Source organism: Triticum aestivum, chromosome 3B (genome assembly GCF_018294505.1).
Source record: "Triticum aestivum cultivar Chinese Spring chromosome 3B, IWGSC CS RefSeq v2.1, whole genome shotgun sequence".
Taxonomy (NCBI): Eukaryota; Viridiplantae; Streptophyta; class Magnoliopsida; order Poales; family Poaceae; genus Triticum; species Triticum aestivum.
The window spans coordinates 809,950,745-809,967,678 of record NC_057801.1 but is presented as its reverse complement, the minus strand read 5'-3'; the positions used below and the strand labels follow the sequence as shown (position 1 = coordinate 809,967,678).

The following is a 16,934-nucleotide window of genomic DNA, read 5'->3' as shown; positions in this document are numbered from 1 at the left end:
ATTTCGATGCTAAAACCTGGTTCGCGCTCTAGTTTGGTCAAGACTCAAGACACGATTTTCTAGCAAATGTTGTACACGTGGACGTGGACGATGGCCACGGTGGTAATACTTTTGTGCGCACGGTGGTTTGTGATTTGTGCATCTCGGTTCATGGTCCCATCACACGATGGAAAGTATGAGCTGCACTAGTTGCGGAGGGGTGAAGAGGTTCAAGGCGGCAACTAAGCGCATCTCCAACGGTGAGCCTTAAACCGTCCGCGTTCGTCTGGGCTGAGCAGTCTGGACGCTGCAAGCCATCCAACGTTGTATCTCATCGCTATATGAATCGATGTGGACGTCCGTTTTTCGCAAACCAGAGGCAAACCGAGGGTCTGGATCACTGTCGTGCACGCGTCTGACACCCTGGACCCACCCAAAAAAAATCCGTGCAAAGCGGTTGCCGCACATTCATGCTGCTTGAGAGCGCAAGTGCCGCATTGATGCCGGCCCAGAGCGGACACGAACTTTCACTGGTGCCGACGTTGAGACGACAGGCCTAGAGCGCTGCCTGCGCCACGTCCCGGTCTCCGCGCTTGTTCAATGACAGAGCAAGGTGAGTGGACGAATATCTACCGCATTCAAATGGGCGTCCGTCCGTCTGCCTATCAGGATTAAACATGCACCCTGGCAGAGAAACTCACTTCGACGCGGGCATTGACACACCCCACCACTTGGCATGGTCGGCATCCGCTATTTAAACAAGGCCACGCCCGGCACAAACCGCACCACATCAGTGTCCCGCTTCATATCCTCCTCCGTGCACCAGCTCCACCATGATCGCGAGCTCTAGCACGTTGTAGAAGAGCCTCTTGACAGAGTAGTACCACGAGATAGCTACCCTTGCATCCAACTGGCAAGGCCGTCGTGCAAGGAGGATAGAGGTAGGCCTGCTGATCTGCTCCCGAGATGTCTCTAACGATGGAGGCGGCCTCAGACGACGAGTCGGCAGTCCTGCGCGCCCTTCCACGCCGACTTGACCATGGAACAGGCGCAGACACACTTCGACACGAGTCTTCTTATAATCCTCTTTTGAGGTTGGTATGCACACTCCCGCACTCTATGCACTGCAATTGTTGGTGGATGTTTTTTTAAGAAGCTGGTGGTCTGGCTGCTACCACTCGTTGGAGAACACGGTGGTGTACTTGGTGCTTGATTTTTGTAGATAGTTTGCAGAAACCTAGAAATGCCAATGTTCAGATTAGGTGTGGAAGTAGTTTCTTCAGAAGCAAACATAACTTGTTTAGGTGTACATGATTTGCAAAAAAATTCACAATATGGTACATGGATGGCAATTCACATTAGAAATTTTGATTAGGTGTGTAGGTAGTTTCTTAGAAATTTTATTATTTGGATCTTGAAGAAATTTCTTGTTTAATTTTTGTATTATGACAATGAAGGTTATTGTCCTTGCAAAATTTTCCATTAGCAAAATTTTTGCCATTAGCAAATTTTAGATACATTTTGCCATGCATAGCAAATATTTCCCCCCTTGGGAATTTTGCCATTGGATATTTTGAGTTGCCCATGCACAACAATGTTTGTCCCTTCTATAATGCAACTTGCAAAACTCTTGTTAGAGCATCTCCAACAGACGTGCAGTAGCGCGACACGCTAAAAGAGTTTTGCAGCGTCGAAATAGTGTTTTTGTGCGAGGGAGGTTTTCCTGACGCACAAAAACACAGCGGCCAATGCAGCGGCCCCACCTGCAGCAGCCCGCACTCACAATCAGACACCCCAAATTTGTAGCTCCGCAGCCCGCCCGCACACCCGTGCGCTAATGTTTTTTGAGCGCGCTCTACTTAACAGCGCCTATTGGAGCGCTTTTTTTCTTCCGGTGCAAAAAACGCTGGTTTTTAGCGCGTGAGGTAGTTTTGGGGCGCCTGTTGGAGAAGCTCTTAAACCAAGTTGTTATGTTTTCTCTAAATTTGCCATCTTTTTTCAAAAACAAGAAAAATCTTAATTTTTTTTGCCATGTTCACATGAAGCTAGCATGGCACTTTCATTCATTAGACCATGACATTTTTTATCAATTGGGCCATGGTAGGTTTAGTGTGGGTAACATGGCTTTTTTTTATTAATTTAGACTATGGCAATTTTTATTATTTCAAACAATGGCAATTATATTAATTAGACCATGGTAGTTTTAGTGGAGGTAGCATCGCAATTGTATTATTTAGAGGATAGAATTTTTATTATTTAAGCGATGGCAATTTTCTTAATTTTAGACCATGTAATTTTTATTATATAGACCATGGCAAATTTTCCAATTTTTCACCATCATTTTTACAAATCAGTTTTCCTAATTTTACACCATGTAGAAATATTGAAATTTTTTGTTCATAGCTACATTACTATATGTAAATTTCCATGGCAAAATTTGTTGAACAAATATAATTTTTTCTCTTATCTAGCATGGCAAAATTTGTTGAACGCATGGCAATTCAGTTTAATCATCTCGAATGTAGAAACACCATGGTTACTAGCAAGGCACATGGCAAATATAGCTAGCTAAATGTAAAACATGTGGCAACTATGAACCATGTCTAGTTTCACTAATCTATAAACATGAAAATTGTAGTTTTTTTTGTTTTACACACGATGGCAACTTTATATTTTCTTAAATGCCTATGGACAATCTAGAGAACATGTTAACATGGAAATTCTTGGAGAAAAAATAATTAAGTAAAAAGGGAAAAATTAGAGCACAAAAACATTATTAGTTAGAGCATGGAAAATTTATTAATTAGATGATGGTAGTTCCATTGTGGGTAGCATGGCAACTTTATTACTTAGCTCATGGTATTAATTCAGAGTTTCGGACCATGGCAATTCCTTTTTGGTTTCACAACTAACTTGCCTTTTTTTACACCATGGCAAATCTATTTAACATGCATGGTAAATTCTTTGTTATGAAAATGTTTGGACTGGTCAAATGGCAATTATTAGGGGAAAAGTGTGTTCTATGAAACATGGAAATTTATAAGTTATGTTTTCATACATCTTATAAAAAAATTAGAGAATTGTATTAGTCGCATGGCAGATTATGATTTTTTTTTGTTCTGTTCAACATGTCAAGTAGTTTAAAATGCTTATACTGATCACATGGCACTTCTTTTAGATAGGAAAATGTGTCCTGGACGATATCGAAATTTTTGATTTGTTTGTACAAATCACATGGCAAATTTAGAAGAAAACAAATCATGGTAGTTTGGTTGTATAGGTCATAGCAGTTTTAGCGCTTATTTTATGGAAACTTTAATTTTTGTGTTGTATCTATGAATTTCTTGGGTTTTTACTTTCTATGTTTCATTGTATATGCCATGGGAACTTTCAGCGTACATATCATGGCAAGTTTAATTGCATGATATTTGTTTTAATTTCCTGGGGTTTACTATGGCTTTTTTGATGTGCACCTCATGGCAACTTTAGGTTTGTGTGATACATTTTTATATATGTATATACATTTACATATATGAAAATTCGTGCGTTTTAGTTTTCATTGCAATTTTATTTTGTATAAATCATGGCAATTTTTATTTTGTATGTATCATGACAACTTTATTTTGTACGACAACTTTCATGCTTGCACGTAGTTTTAACGCTTTTTATATGCAACTCTCACGATAGTGGTGATTTTCTATTTATTTGATATGGCGTTTTTGTGTTGTTTTTGAGAAATTTACATGGTGTTTATGAGTTTATTTCGCATGGCGTCCACATTGTTGCCCTGTGATTTTTATGGGTTTTTTCAGGCCTGAGAGTGATCACGGGAACGTCCGGCCTCGAGTTGGGCTTGTTGGCCCTTTGTTTTTGCTCATTCCATTAGCACACCAATGTTTGGTTTTGGGATTGCTAAGACGACACCGTGGGTTTTAGCGAGGGTTCGTGCTGCAAGGGTTTAATTACGCTGGCGCCTATTTGGCGCCTTAAGCGCCCGATATAGGCTAGCGTGCCAAATGAGCACACACACACACCCTCCCTTCCGATGATTCTTAATGGGCCGGCCCATCAAAGTGCTCTAGCGCATGAGAGGGAAGTTTCCTCCCCCGGTTTTGTCAAGCTTCCAGAAGCTTCCTACGTTTTAGGAAGCTTCCAGACTAGGTTTTGTTTCTTGTTTTTTTGGACTGGTTTTGTTCGTTTTTATTTTTGTTTCCTTTTTGTCTTTCATTTTTCATTTTCTTATTTTTCTTTTTATATGCACGGATTTTTTTCCAAATTCGTGCAATTTTTTCAAATTCATAAACCTTTTTTTATCAAAACACATAAAAATCAAATTTGTGAACTATTTTTTTTGAATACACAATTTTTTTTTCAAATTTGGTGATTTATTTGTTGCATATTTGTGATTTATTTTCAGTATTTGCAAACTTTTTTCAAATAAATGATTTTTGTATTTTTTTGATGATTTTTGCTTAAATTTGTGAACTTTTCCCTAATTCAAGATTTTTTTGCCAACATTAATGAATTTTCTGAATCCACAAGCTTTTAAAAAAAATTCGTGGTCTATGTTTTTCAAATTCGTGAAGTTTCTCTAAAATTGATGAACTTTTTTTTTCAAATCCTTGAACTTTTTCTTCTTCAAAATCTTTATTTCAAAGTGGCAAACTTTGTTCAAATTGGGTGAACTTCTTTTTTTTCAATTCCTTTCTAAAAGTTTTTCTCAAAAAGTCATTTGTCAACGATGGACCGGCCAACTAGACAACTGTGAACCAGCAAACCGGAATAACTAGCGAGCCCCCAGCGAAGCGACCGCTTCCTATTGGGCCGGCCCATTAGGGTGGCGCTTGGGTGCCCGGCTACTCTCTCTAGCACTTGGGCACTGGGAAAGGTCTTCTCTTTTTTTTGCGAGAGAAATTTCCAATCTATTCATCAATCATGGCAGTACAGAGAACACAAGAGGTAATAAAAATTACAACTAGGTCTATGGACCATCTAGCGATGACTACAAGCACTGGAGCGAGCCGAAGGCGCGCCGCCGTCATCACCCCTCCATCACCGGAGCCGGGCAAACCTTGTTGTAGTAGACAGTCGGGAAGTCGTCGTGCTAAGACCCCAAAGGACCAACACACCGGAGCAGCAACCATCGTCGATGAAGAGAGTTGTAGATTGGAAAGATCAAACCTGAAACCACACGAACGAAGACAAACAAAAACTGGATCCAAAGAGATCCACCGAAGACCAGCACCGACCGAATCCCATGAGATCCGATGGAGACACACCTCCACACATCCTCCGACAACGCTATTCGCACCATCGGGACGGAGATAGGACGCGGGAGACATTATTGCTACGGAGGGACATCGCCGCCGCCAAACAGCCCCAACCAAGACGTTCAACCTAGCAAAAACAAGAACGGGGTCCCTCCCGCCGGCGGGGGGCCGAGATCCTCTGCACCTCCATAGGCCAAAGGCCAACGGAGGTGGGGCGGGTCCGCGGCGGCGCCGACGGGAGGAGGAAGGAGACGTTTCTTATGGAGGAGGAAAGGGTTCTCTAGTCAAGCCGTGGCCCGGCCGAACGCTCCTTCTCCCAGGTCTTCTCTTTTCTTAGTGAACTAATTTGTTCGCTCAATCTTAGCTGTCCTAGGAATGACTCGTTCGCTCTCCCCAGACTGATGATCCCCAGATATTTGCGCCACAAACTATTATATGAGATTTTGACGAAGGCGTCATCATCAACGCCGGTTGTGGCATCGACCGGCGGACAAAAGGTGGGGCTGGTCATCCCTGTCAGGAGTCCATGCGATAAACATGGCAATATCTATACTAGCATTAGCGAGATGACAAAGCTCAATGCGATGTGGCTAGCATGCTGCATCAGTAGCCACCCGTGACTATTCTCTTTGCCAAACCCTAGCTGCCACAAATCCAAAATTGATCGTCCGAACCAGGCTAACAACGCGGCCTTGTAGCTCAGGCCAGACAAGCGGGAGAAGCATCGAGGTTGACGGGAGGCCTTCAGGTGAGGCCTCCAACCAAACTGGATCTGAAGGAGTCTAATAGAGGGTTGACATTCCCTAGAGAGGACCCTGGCACGAACGGACTTTCCCTCAGAAAGGCTCATTCAAGCGAACGATGCCACTAGGGAATGCTCAAGGATTGTCATTGCTAATACTCCCTTCGTCCGGAAATACTCGTCGGACGAATGGATGTATCTAGATTATTTTAGTTCTAGATACATTCATTTTTATGCATTTTTTCGACAAGTATTTCTGGACGGAGGGAGTAATTGCCCATGCTCTGCTTTGCAGTTGGCATACATGTTCCAGTAATTGCCATGATACATCTAGGGGTGCCATGCTACACACCGGGTTCTCCTTTAGGGACTGTACGAGAGCGAACAATTGCACCGTTCTCTCCGGGAGGGCGCATACGAGCAAACAATTGCGTTGTTCTCAAGGAGGGCGCGTGGGAACGAACAGTGTGCCCTGTGGATGTTGCTACATGTCACCTCTTTAGATCAACTTCAACGGGCCAACCCAAATAGACGGTAATTTTGTTCGCTTTTTATCCATTTGAGTCGGCCAGGCGGACACGATCGTTCGCTTCCGCGTTTGGGTCGGCGCGTGCGCCCACCGCTGGAGCGACCCATTTTGACGGTGCTAGAAAAAAAGAATGCATGTATATTTAAAATAAAAGCAACATTAATTAAACATTAAAGCCGGCCACAAAGGCTGGCGGGAGTCCACGCGTCCACATTTACATTTAAGAGAAAAAAACTAAACTACCGCCGGCGTGCTGCCCTAGGCGTCGTCGTCGTCCTCGGGGTCCGTGAGGTCGATGAGCGTCGGCGCCGGCCCGGCCCTAGGGAACGCCGTGTTCCAGAGCGCGTTCATGTCGGGCGCGGGTAGTGCCGGCGCGGGCAGTGCCGCCACGGCCTGGCGCGCCTCTTGCTCGGCCTCGCGCTGCTCGGCCTCGGCGTCGCGCTCGAGCATCTCGAGGTACTCGCCGTCGCGGCGCTCCTCGGCCAGCCGTATTTGGCGCCAGTGCTCGAGGTACGCTGCCTCCTGCGCCGGCGTCGCCCCCAGCTAGACCGGTGGCGCGCTGACCCACTTGCACACTACTCCCGTCCAGGAGTAGCGCTCGATGGGCTCCGGCTCCGGCTCCAGCTGCGGAGGGGCCACCGGCGGCACCACACAGTCGCCCGCCGCGGATAGGGCCATGGCCTGCGCCATGGCCGCCTCGTACCGAGCCTCCTCTCCCTCCACCGCCTCTGTCCTGCGCCGTTCGTCCTCCTTGCTCTCCGGTAGACGGTCGCAAGGGCCGCCTGGTAGGCGTCCTCCGCCGCCTGGTCTTCCTCGCAGACGATGAGCGGGGGTGGCGGCACGCTGCGGTCGACCTCGCGCACGCCGGGTCGCCTCGCCTCCTCGTGCTCGAACGCAAACCTCTCGCCCAATTGGGCGAGTCGGTTGCGTAGGCGTGGTCGCGGCGCTGCTCCAGCGTCAGCAGCGCCAGCCGGTGACGCACCTCCACCGCGTGCGCCCTAGCCGACCGCGGCGCCGCCGGCACTGGGATCCTCTCCGGATCCAGATGCCAGTCGTGCGGCAGGGTGGCGTCGGGGTATGTCAGAGGCACGCGGTGCTGCCAGTTTCACTCCGCCTGGTGCACGGGCACGTTCACGCGCTGCCTCTGCCGACGAGCCGGCGCCGGCGGAGGCGGGAGTAACTCTGCGGGTAAAGGGACGGCGCGGACCTTGCCCTTGGCCTTGCTGCTGCTGGCGCCGGAGAAGAGCCCCATTTCACTGTGGTGGTGGTGGCTAGGGTTTGTCGGCGACGGGGGAGCAGAGCGGGCTAGATGTGGACTGCGAAGTGGATGAGGACGGCCCCGCCGCACGATCAGCTTAAAAAAGGACGTCTGCCGTTGTTGACGCGTGGGCCCGAGGTTATAAATTAAGCTGACGAGGTTGGTCGCGGACAGTTGGACGATCGCCAGATCGGGACGCGGCAGACAACCAGAAAACGCGCGTGCCGTCCGTTCCGCGTCCGCGCCGACGCATTTGGGGCACAAATTTGGGCCGCAAATGCGTCGTCACGAACGCGAAGCGGACACATTTTTTATTTAGGTCGGCGCGTTGGGCCTCCATTTTTGTCCGTACCGACTCAAACAGTCGGCGGCGGACGAGATGAGTCGCCCCATTAAAGTTGTTCTTATGATTCATGCGTAGAGTCACACACACCAAGTAGCATTCGCTAGAAAAGAGAAACACCCATGAAACATCAGCTTTGTACTAGTATAAGATTTCCGGAAATACATAATGTGGGAATCTCCCCTGCCTTGCTTTCTTGCTTCCAGATCCGATTCGGATGGCGAAGCGCTGGCTGGCGCTGACGAGTCAAATCCTAGGACACTGTTGTCTCTAACTAGAAAGGTACTCCTGCAATTAATTCTTAGGAGTACTTACCAGGCGGACCCAACTCCCAACATCAAACGCAGAAGAGGGCAGCCACAACCACACCGAGCAGAGCCGTGCCATGCCGGCCGAAGCCAAATCGGCAAGTGCTGCCGTGCTGGGATGTTATGTTCGTGGCATGACAACAATGGAACGAGAGCAGAGACACAAATGCTTCATGGCTGAGGACGAAGAGGAAGAGGAAAAATAAGAGAGCAGATCGGGTCAGCACTCGGGAGGGAGGGAGACACCCACCGGGCCGGACGCAGTGGCCAAAAGAAAAGAAAGATGAAAGTGCACATGCCAACACGGAAAACTCATCTCCTGTTTTGCCATGTGAAACGCGCCGGCTGACCGCGACCCTGCGTCTCTTCTTCACGCCTGCCTAGAGAAGCATCCGATCGGATCGGCCATGCAGTTTGTCACTGGTCGATGCCAAATGCCCACCCGGCCGGCCGGCGATCCACTTTCCGGGCACCGAAACTAAAACTAGGACGGCGCCCGAGTCGAGTCTGTCCTGTCCAAGCCAGTGGGCAGTAGGCACCATGGCACTAGAAAGACATACGCATGTGAACAAACATGCACAGCCCCCGCCTCCGTCCGATCTGATCCGGCCCGACCACATGGCTCTGCTTGAGAGCCGAGACAAGGCCTGGGGCTGCTACTGAGTCATACGCCCACACCCCGTACGTACGTACGTTGCCATGTCACCGTAGTACCTTTTCCTTTATCTCTACTATATATCTTCACCAATAATACACACACGAAGTGGCCCCTAAACACCAACGGAATGGACCAATAATAGTAGTAGCACGTAGTACCACCACTCGGACACTCCACACAGCTCACGGCCACATTCCCATGCATGCACCCATCTCATCTCACCAACCGCCAGATGACCAGAGCTCATCACGCACGCACATACTACTATATGGCATGCATCTACTTCCCATCGTCCATTGAGAAGCTGTCGATCGATTTCAGAGAGAAATGAAAGCTTGGCCAGACCAAGACCGTCTACCCCGTAACCACATCCCATACGCACGCGGCCATATGGAGATGGAGGAGCACCCATCGCTCACTCGCTCGCCATGTGCATCCACTCTATATAAGCCCGCACTATTCCATCCATCCACCTACCTAGCCCGCGGCCAGCTAGTCGTGTCAGCATCTGCGCCCGCGCCCGGCCGGCCAGCCCTCCTCCTAGCCGCTAGATCCAGCCACTTACCCGGCGGTCGTCCGTCGGGGGGATGGCCGGCGCCGGCGAGGAGTTCATGGCGGCGGTGTGGGCGGGGCTGCCGGTGCGGGTGGACTGGGCGGCCGTGGCGGCGCAATGCGCGTGGGCCGGCATGCAGGCGCGGGCGTTCCTGGTGGTGCCGGCCATCCGGCTGCTGGTGCTCCTCTCGCTGGCCATGACCGTCATGATCCTGCTCGAGAAGGTCTTCGTCGCCGCCGTCTGCTTCGCCGCCAAGGCCTTCGGCCACCGCCCCGAGCGCCGGTACCAGTGGCGGCCCATCGCCGCCGGCGCTGCTGCCGCGGCCAGGGGGGACGAGGAGGCCGGCGTCGGCGGCGGCGGCAGCGCGGCGTTCCCCGTGGTGCTGGTGCAGATCCCCATGTACAACGAGCGGGAGGCGAGTGCTTATTACTGCCTAGTGTTCATTAGGAAAATGTTGACCGGCGGCGAGCCGGCGGTGTGGTGGGATTTGTTTACTGATTTGTTTTGTTGGGTGTGGTTGGATCGGATGGATGGGAATGAAGGTGTACAAGCTGTCGATCGGGGCGGCGTGTGCGCTGGAGTGGCCGGCGGAGCGCGTGGTGATCCAGGTGCTGGACGACTCCACGGACCCCGTTGTGAAGGTACGCAAACGCAATCAATCCACCCATCCCATCCGCCGCGCATCTAGCTCGCTGCAAAAAGCCGCAATAATTCACATTATTCCCGTACGTACGTGCGTGCGTGCGTGCATGTTCCATCATCGCCTGCTCGCTCCTTCGTTTTCTCCGCCCTGTCTGGCCCGCCGGCGGCGTCGTTTCTTGGCTGGCACTGGCGCCGCCGCGCTGGCAGCGTGGCAGGCACCACGTACGCACGCACGCGGGGTGACATGGACGCCGGGCCTGGCGTTTCGATCCTATCCTACCATGGCCTATTTTTGTTTGCAACTTGGACCACCAGTTGCCACATGACATGCCGGGCCGTGATAAGTGCAGATAAAGGAGTGGTTGGCCGATCGGCTTGTTTGCTAGCGGGAGAGGCAGCCAGTGAGCCCGTGACTGACAACTGACGAGCGTGCTCTGCCGGCCTAGATAAAACTAGGGGAGAACTATTCCCGCGATTTCCTTTTGGCGAAAAACACATGTTCTTTTTTGACAGGAAAAATGGTAGCTCCTTTCTTTCTGTGGATCGATCACCCCATACCGACTCCTGCACACAGACATCGCTCGCAGGCAAGCAGCGTGCATGCATGTGCACACAATCAATTCCAGCGGCAGCAGGCGGAGCATCCCGTTCACATGCGTGAAGAGAATCCCGGCCTTGTCGATCTAAAGCCGAAGCCGGCGCGGCCGTCCGGCATGGAGCAATGACACCGTCTCCCTGGCTCCGGCGGACGCGCCAAACCACCTGCTTGGCCACTCGGTCGCCGCCGGCCGTTGATTTGTACGTACGTACTCACTACTCGGCCGGCGCCATGCCATCTGCTCTTTGCCATTTACTTCCGCTATACGTAGTAACTCTTTTGTTTGCGGCAGAATTTAGGATTTTTTATTCCTCAAGTAGTACTTCCTCCGTTCGGAATTACTTATCACAAAAATAAATGTATCTACAATTAAAATACATCTAGATACGTTCATTTCTTCGACAAATAATTCCGAACGGAGGGAGTACTATATATAGAGCAGGTTAATGGCCTGACGTACAGGCCATGGCACGCATATTATATTCTTTTTCGGCATGATACTACCCAGCACCGCCAGAAGCCCAGAACATGACACACATGCCCCCGATCATGCCGTCGAAAATGCTGTACCCCGATCCACCTATAACTAAATACCTAGAATATATACCGGGTGGCCATGTGAGCGATCGAGCAACGTGAGGAGGAGGCGTGACAGACAGTGGGTCAGGTTAGGTGGCCGGACCCATTTTTTATTTTATTTTCTTCCGAAACACCGGATCCAAATTTGGCCCGAAGCACGTTGGAGCACCTCGATTGGTTGCTAAGTGGTAGGGTCAGCCAGCAGGAGTATAAAGCAAGCATGCATGTTGTCCCGGTAACTGGCCTCTCTGGTCAGGTCAACGCCTCCCTTCATTTTTTTCTACCCTCTCTAGTAGTAGAAAAAGTAGAAAAGGTGAGAGACTTTGCACGCTACAGTAGTAGTAGTACTCATCGTTTGACGGCGTTGCCTCGTGTGTGTGTGGCACGTGGGCTTGGTAGTGCGCCGCGTAGCTGGCACGACGCTCGTTGCTTGCTCGGGGCACCGGATTGCTGGCCCGGCCACTCCGAAGATGTGGTGATAATGTGTGCGACGTAGCCTGCTAGCCCGCTCCTGTTTTGTTGCGTTTGGGGCGCCGGATTCCAACATTATATTGGCGACCATGTTCGTGGATTCGTTCCGGATATATCCACCACGCTGCCTTTGGTGCCATCTAGGGATGCAAGCGGCGTCCCGCATAACCCGCGAAACGAACAAATTAGTTCACAACTGCCATCGCCGAGCTGGCCGTTGGAGGGGCTTAGTGTGTGTTTGGTATAGTACATGGAGGGTGCATGAGCTCAAAGGTTTCATACTCAATTTATTTTTCGGTGTTTGGTAGCCTGCACGAGCTCAGCCCAGATACCCTCGTACCATGCACAAAGAGAGACACACCACAGCATAGTTCGCCTGTCAGCATGCACGAGCCAAGTAAGCGACGACGTGTTTTAAAAAATCTTCAGACTTTCTAAATTTGTTTAAACTTTTGTAAATTTGTTTATATTTTTTGAAATGTGCAGGATTCCAAAAAATATTTTTTCCTCCAAAAAATAAATTCCTGAAATTTGTTTATATTTTCTAAAAATATCTAGATTTTCTTTAAAATAAAGTGAAAACTTTTCAAAATTTAAAATTTCGCTTAAATTTTCATGAAATGTTTAAATTTTATTCACGTTTTAATAAATTGTTCACATAATTGACTTTAAAAAAAACTGATTGCTATAGTACCACCGACATGTCTCACAGATGCAACCTGCTAAACAGAGTCTCAGCATGGTTGTTCTCATCTGATACATGCTGAGTGTAGACATATGGCCGTGTGCATACCTTGATGCAGAGATCGGGGGTCTACCCTGTTTTTGATATATACTTTTTGTGAAAAAGAGATTAGTTTTCCTTTTTTCTTACAGAGAAAATGCGATTAATTGAGGCAAATTGTTGCTTTTACTTGTGGCAAACTATTATCTTGAAAACCCATCTTTTAATTAATTCCCCTTTACTAAAATTTGGGCAGTCTTGAACCTTTTAAAATGCATGAGCGAGCGTTTCCTGCTGCAGAGTTTTGGACAGCAGATCACCCCAAGTGCACAATGCCAGATAAAACTGACCGAATTTTCTGCTCCATTTCTACCAGGACCTGGTGGAGATCGAGTGCCAGAGGTGGAAGGGCAAGGGCGTGAACATCAAGTACGAGGTGAGGGGGAACCGCAAGGGGTACAAGGCCGGCGCGCTCAAGGAGGGGCTCAAGCACGACTACGTGCAGGAATGCGAGTTCATCGCCATGTTCGACGCCGACTTCCAGCCCGAGTCCGACTTCCTCCTCCGCACCGTCCCCTTCCTCGTCCACAACCCCGACATCGCCCTCGTCCAGACCCGCTGGAAGTTCGGTCAGTCAGTCCGTCCGTCACTCCTCGTGCACTCTGTTTGTTGTTCACTCAGGCACAAGCACACTGTTCTGAAAAAATATCTGAATCTCTTTGTGCTGTTTTGTTGTGCAGTTAACTCGGACGAGTGCTTGCTGACGAGGTTCCAGGAGATGTCTCTGGACTACCATTTCAAGTTCGAGCAGGAGGCCGGGTCCATAGTCTACTCGTTTTTCGGCTTCAACGGTACGCACACTCGGTTTCATCATCATATAGACAGCTTCAAGCATCCAAATGAGCATGCTGAGTGAGTGAACCGTTGGGGATTTTTGGATCTTCCAGGGACCGCCGGTGTCTGGAGGATCGCGGCGATCGACGACGCCGGGGGGTGGAAGGACCGGACGACGGTGGAGGACATGGACCTGGCTGTTCGCACCGCGCTCAAGGGCTGGAAGTTCGTGTATGTTGGCGCCGTAAAAGTAAGCCAAAAGAAATGCTCTTCTATTTACTTGCTTCTTCTCTGTCAGAAATAATGTAAGCATGGAGTACAGTACCCATCATGAAACAAACCTAACGATGCTCGGATCTGTGCGTGGTTAGGTCAGGAGTGAGCTGCCAAGCACATTCAAGGCGTACCGATTCCAGCAGCACAGGTGGTCATGTGGACCTGCAAACCTGTTCAAGAAAATGTTGGTAGAGATTCTAGAGAGCAAGGTCTGCATTTCTGAACCTAATAAGGGAGGATGCATCACCAACCATTGACACACACCATCTTGTTGACTGACATTTAATTTTCTCTGTGCAGAAAGTGTCATTTTGGAGCAAGCTCCACCTGTTGTACGACTTCTTCTTCGTCGGCAAGATCGCTGCCCATACGGTGACGTTCATCTACTACTGCTTCGCGATCCCGTTGTCCGTTTTCTTCCCTGAGATTCAGATACCTCTCTGGGGCGTGGTCTACGTTCCAACCGTTATCACCCTCTGCAAGGCTCTTGGATCACCAAGGTAACAACACACATTTCAAGACCAAACTTTCAGAATGACATGTACTCTTTGTTACATTCAGTTGACACCAGAAAGCCACTCTTTCAGTTCATTTCATCTGGTGATCCTCTGGGTCCTCTTTGAGAATGTGATGTCGTTGCACCGGATAAGAGCGGCGGTAACCGGTCTTCTAGACGCCGGGCGAGTCAATGAGTGGGTTGTCACTGAGAAATTAGGAGATGCCAACAAGACAAAGCCAGCCATGGAAGTGTTAGATGCTGTGAAGGTGATAGATGTTGAGCTAACGACGCCCCTAGTGCCAAAGCTCAAGAAGAGGAGAATAAGATTATGGGACAAGTAAGCAACTCAAAGCTAATACAGTGCATTAAAATATATACTACTTCGGATTACTGCATACAAAATACCGATTTTCGTGTTTTCAAGTTTTGTCAAATAATGCCTGATGTGTGTCTTCTTTTTATCAGGTACAACTGCTCAGAGATTTTTGTTGGGACCTGCATAATTATAAGTGGTTTCTACGATTTGTTCTACGCAAACAAAGGGTACTACATCTACCTCTTCATTCAAGGCCTAGCATTCCTCGTCGTCGGTTTTGAGTATATCGGCACACGCCCTCCCACTCCCAGCGCCGGATAAGCAGCCATGCCATGCCATTCATGGCGCTCATCTGCATGCATGGTTATGACAAACGGCGTGCAAGTAAAGGCCCTCTCCTGCACATATCGATATCAGAACATAGCGTATACAGAGAATTTTCCCTCCGCCCCGGTCACATTTGATCCAACCATTCATTCTCTATTACTGCCGACAAGGCGGTCGAAATAGCATGGTAGTCCATCAGTTAATAACATGCGGTATTATTTACTGAAGCATCATGACAGAAAGATGCATTCAATACCTGGAAGAATAACACAAGTTGTAAATTAAATAACATGCTCTGCCAATTACTTACTTACTGTAGATTCTCCAAATTTTTATATGCCAATGTACTTACTGATGTAGCTTGCTCACAATAGAGGATGATCAGCAGCAGTTTGTGCAGTTGTGTTGTGTAGTATGACAAAACATGTAATTGTACATTACATTGTTGCTCAACGCCATTTATAACTCTGTCGAATTCAGTCAGACCATAGAATGCAGTAACAAAAATTTAGACAGATGTTGGAATGCAGTCAAAATTCAGACATGTAGCCTTGCAAGCAAAAGTATGTTTGTGGTATAACCTTTTACTTGACGTGGGTGGATGGAACTACAACATCCATTTCCACTGCTACTTGTAAGGAGAAGTAGTGATGCCAAAGTTTTCATGGCATGCTGCCGATTGACGCAACATGTATGTCAGCTGGGACAATCAATCGGAAATAGAAATTGTTGAGACTTGAGACTTGGCAACGGCATATACAAACAAATCTTCCAAAATAAATTTCTGTTAGCACCATGACAAGTTCATTTCGACAAGACAAAAACAAAGTGGTTCGACCCAATCGTCATGATTGGCCTCTTAATATCATGCAAACATGTGAAGATTTTGGTGGTACTCAGAGAAAACGTACATGGCATGATTCTTTCAGAAAAAAATATACCGCATTATTTCCATTCTTATACATCATTTGGACGGAAACGGACATCCTTCTTTGTTTTGAAAACAAATAAATAATTGCACCCCACCAAAAAAATGCGTGGTGAAATTTCAAGGTTTCGCCCAAAACTGGGCTGCTTTTAGGCTTTTAGAAAACATACTTTTCAAGTTTTCATCCTAGGATTTACGCAGTGAGCTTGTCCTCGCCGTTTTATTTTGCTAACTTTAAAAAATCATCGGTTTGAGAAAACAAGTTTGCGAATTTGAATATTTCAACCGATTTGCAAAAAATCATTAAACTGAATAAATGCTCGAGGATATTAAAAAACATCATGATTCTAAAAATAATGCGAATTAAAACAGTTCCATGAATTTGAAAAAACATATTGAAAATTTTGGAAAAGGTGCACACATTGAAAAAAATAATCATGAATTTTAAAAAGTCATGAATTCTAAAACTAAAATCAAAAATAAAAAAGGAAAAATCCAAACAAAACCTGAGACCCATAAACCGTTAGATTAAGACACAGAAAACAGAAACCAGAAAGGAGGAACATTCTAGAATATTCCAAACCTATTAAAGCGGGGCTGTTTGCCCGTTACATGGGAAGGCCCATTGGAAAAACACTAGTTAGCGGGAGCAACTAATTAACGAGCGCTCCTTCCGGAGCCTCGCAACGATCAGCACCACTTAGCGCGCTCACAGCCATTCGCCACGTGTCACGCTCTTGGCACTCCCTCTGAATTTTGTTTTTTTATTTTTACGCACGCGTTTTCGGCTTTTTAAAAGGTTTTTTTTCGGGTTTTTTTGACATTTTGGTTTTCTACCGGTTTTCCCTAGCTTTTGGACCAAATTTTTTTTTCGAAAAAAATGTTTTTTTTGCGTAAAAAAAATGCATTTTTTTCGCGAGAGGCACGGTTTTGCTTCCGTCAGAGGCACGGTTGTGCTTTTGTGAGAGGCACGGGCGTGCCTCTTTCGGAAAGGGAAAAAATGTGTTTTTTTTCTTCTTTCACGAGAGGCACGGTTTTGCTTCCGTGAGAGGCACGGTTGTGCTTTCGCGAGAGGCACGGGCGTGCCTCTTTCGGAAAGG

At 47.9% G+C, this 16,934-nt stretch overlaps 1 protein-coding gene across 1 annotated transcript; it reads left to right on the top strand.

The window, feature by feature from the left end:
* Window positions 1-9,351: 9,351 nt before the first annotated feature.
* LOC123072581 (probable glucomannan 4-beta-mannosyltransferase 11) lies at window positions 9,352-15,385 on the top strand. The gene is made up of 9 exons (XM_044496156.1): window positions 9,352-10,055; window positions 10,183-10,281; window positions 13,031-13,283; window positions 13,395-13,505; window positions 13,602-13,738; window positions 13,860-13,973; window positions 14,065-14,264; window positions 14,352-14,600; window positions 14,729-15,385. The coding sequence occupies exons 1-9, from the start codon at window positions 9,675-9,677 to the stop codon at window positions 14,898-14,900; spliced, it is 1,716 nt and encodes a 571-aa protein (XP_044352091.1). The 5' UTR covers window positions 9,352-9,674; the 3' UTR covers window positions 14,901-15,385.
* Window positions 15,386-16,934: the final 1,549 nt, after the last annotated feature.

What these genes read in the sequence shown, in the direction of transcription:
- LOC123072581 (XM_044496156.1), top strand. Translation starts at nt 9,675, where the DNA reads ATGGCCGGCGCCGGCGAGGAGTTCATGGCGGCGGTGTGGGCGGGGCTG. An exon ending in CCAGACCCGCTGGAAGTTCG is followed by an intron (nt 13,284 to 13,394) that starts GTCAGTCAGTCC and finishes TTTGTTGTGCAG; the next exon opens with TTAACTCGGACGAGTGCTTG. An exon ending in AAGGCTCTTGGATCACCAAG is followed by an intron (nt 14,265 to 14,351) that starts GTAACAACACAC and finishes CCACTCTTTCAG; the next exon opens with TTCATTTCATCTGGTGATCC.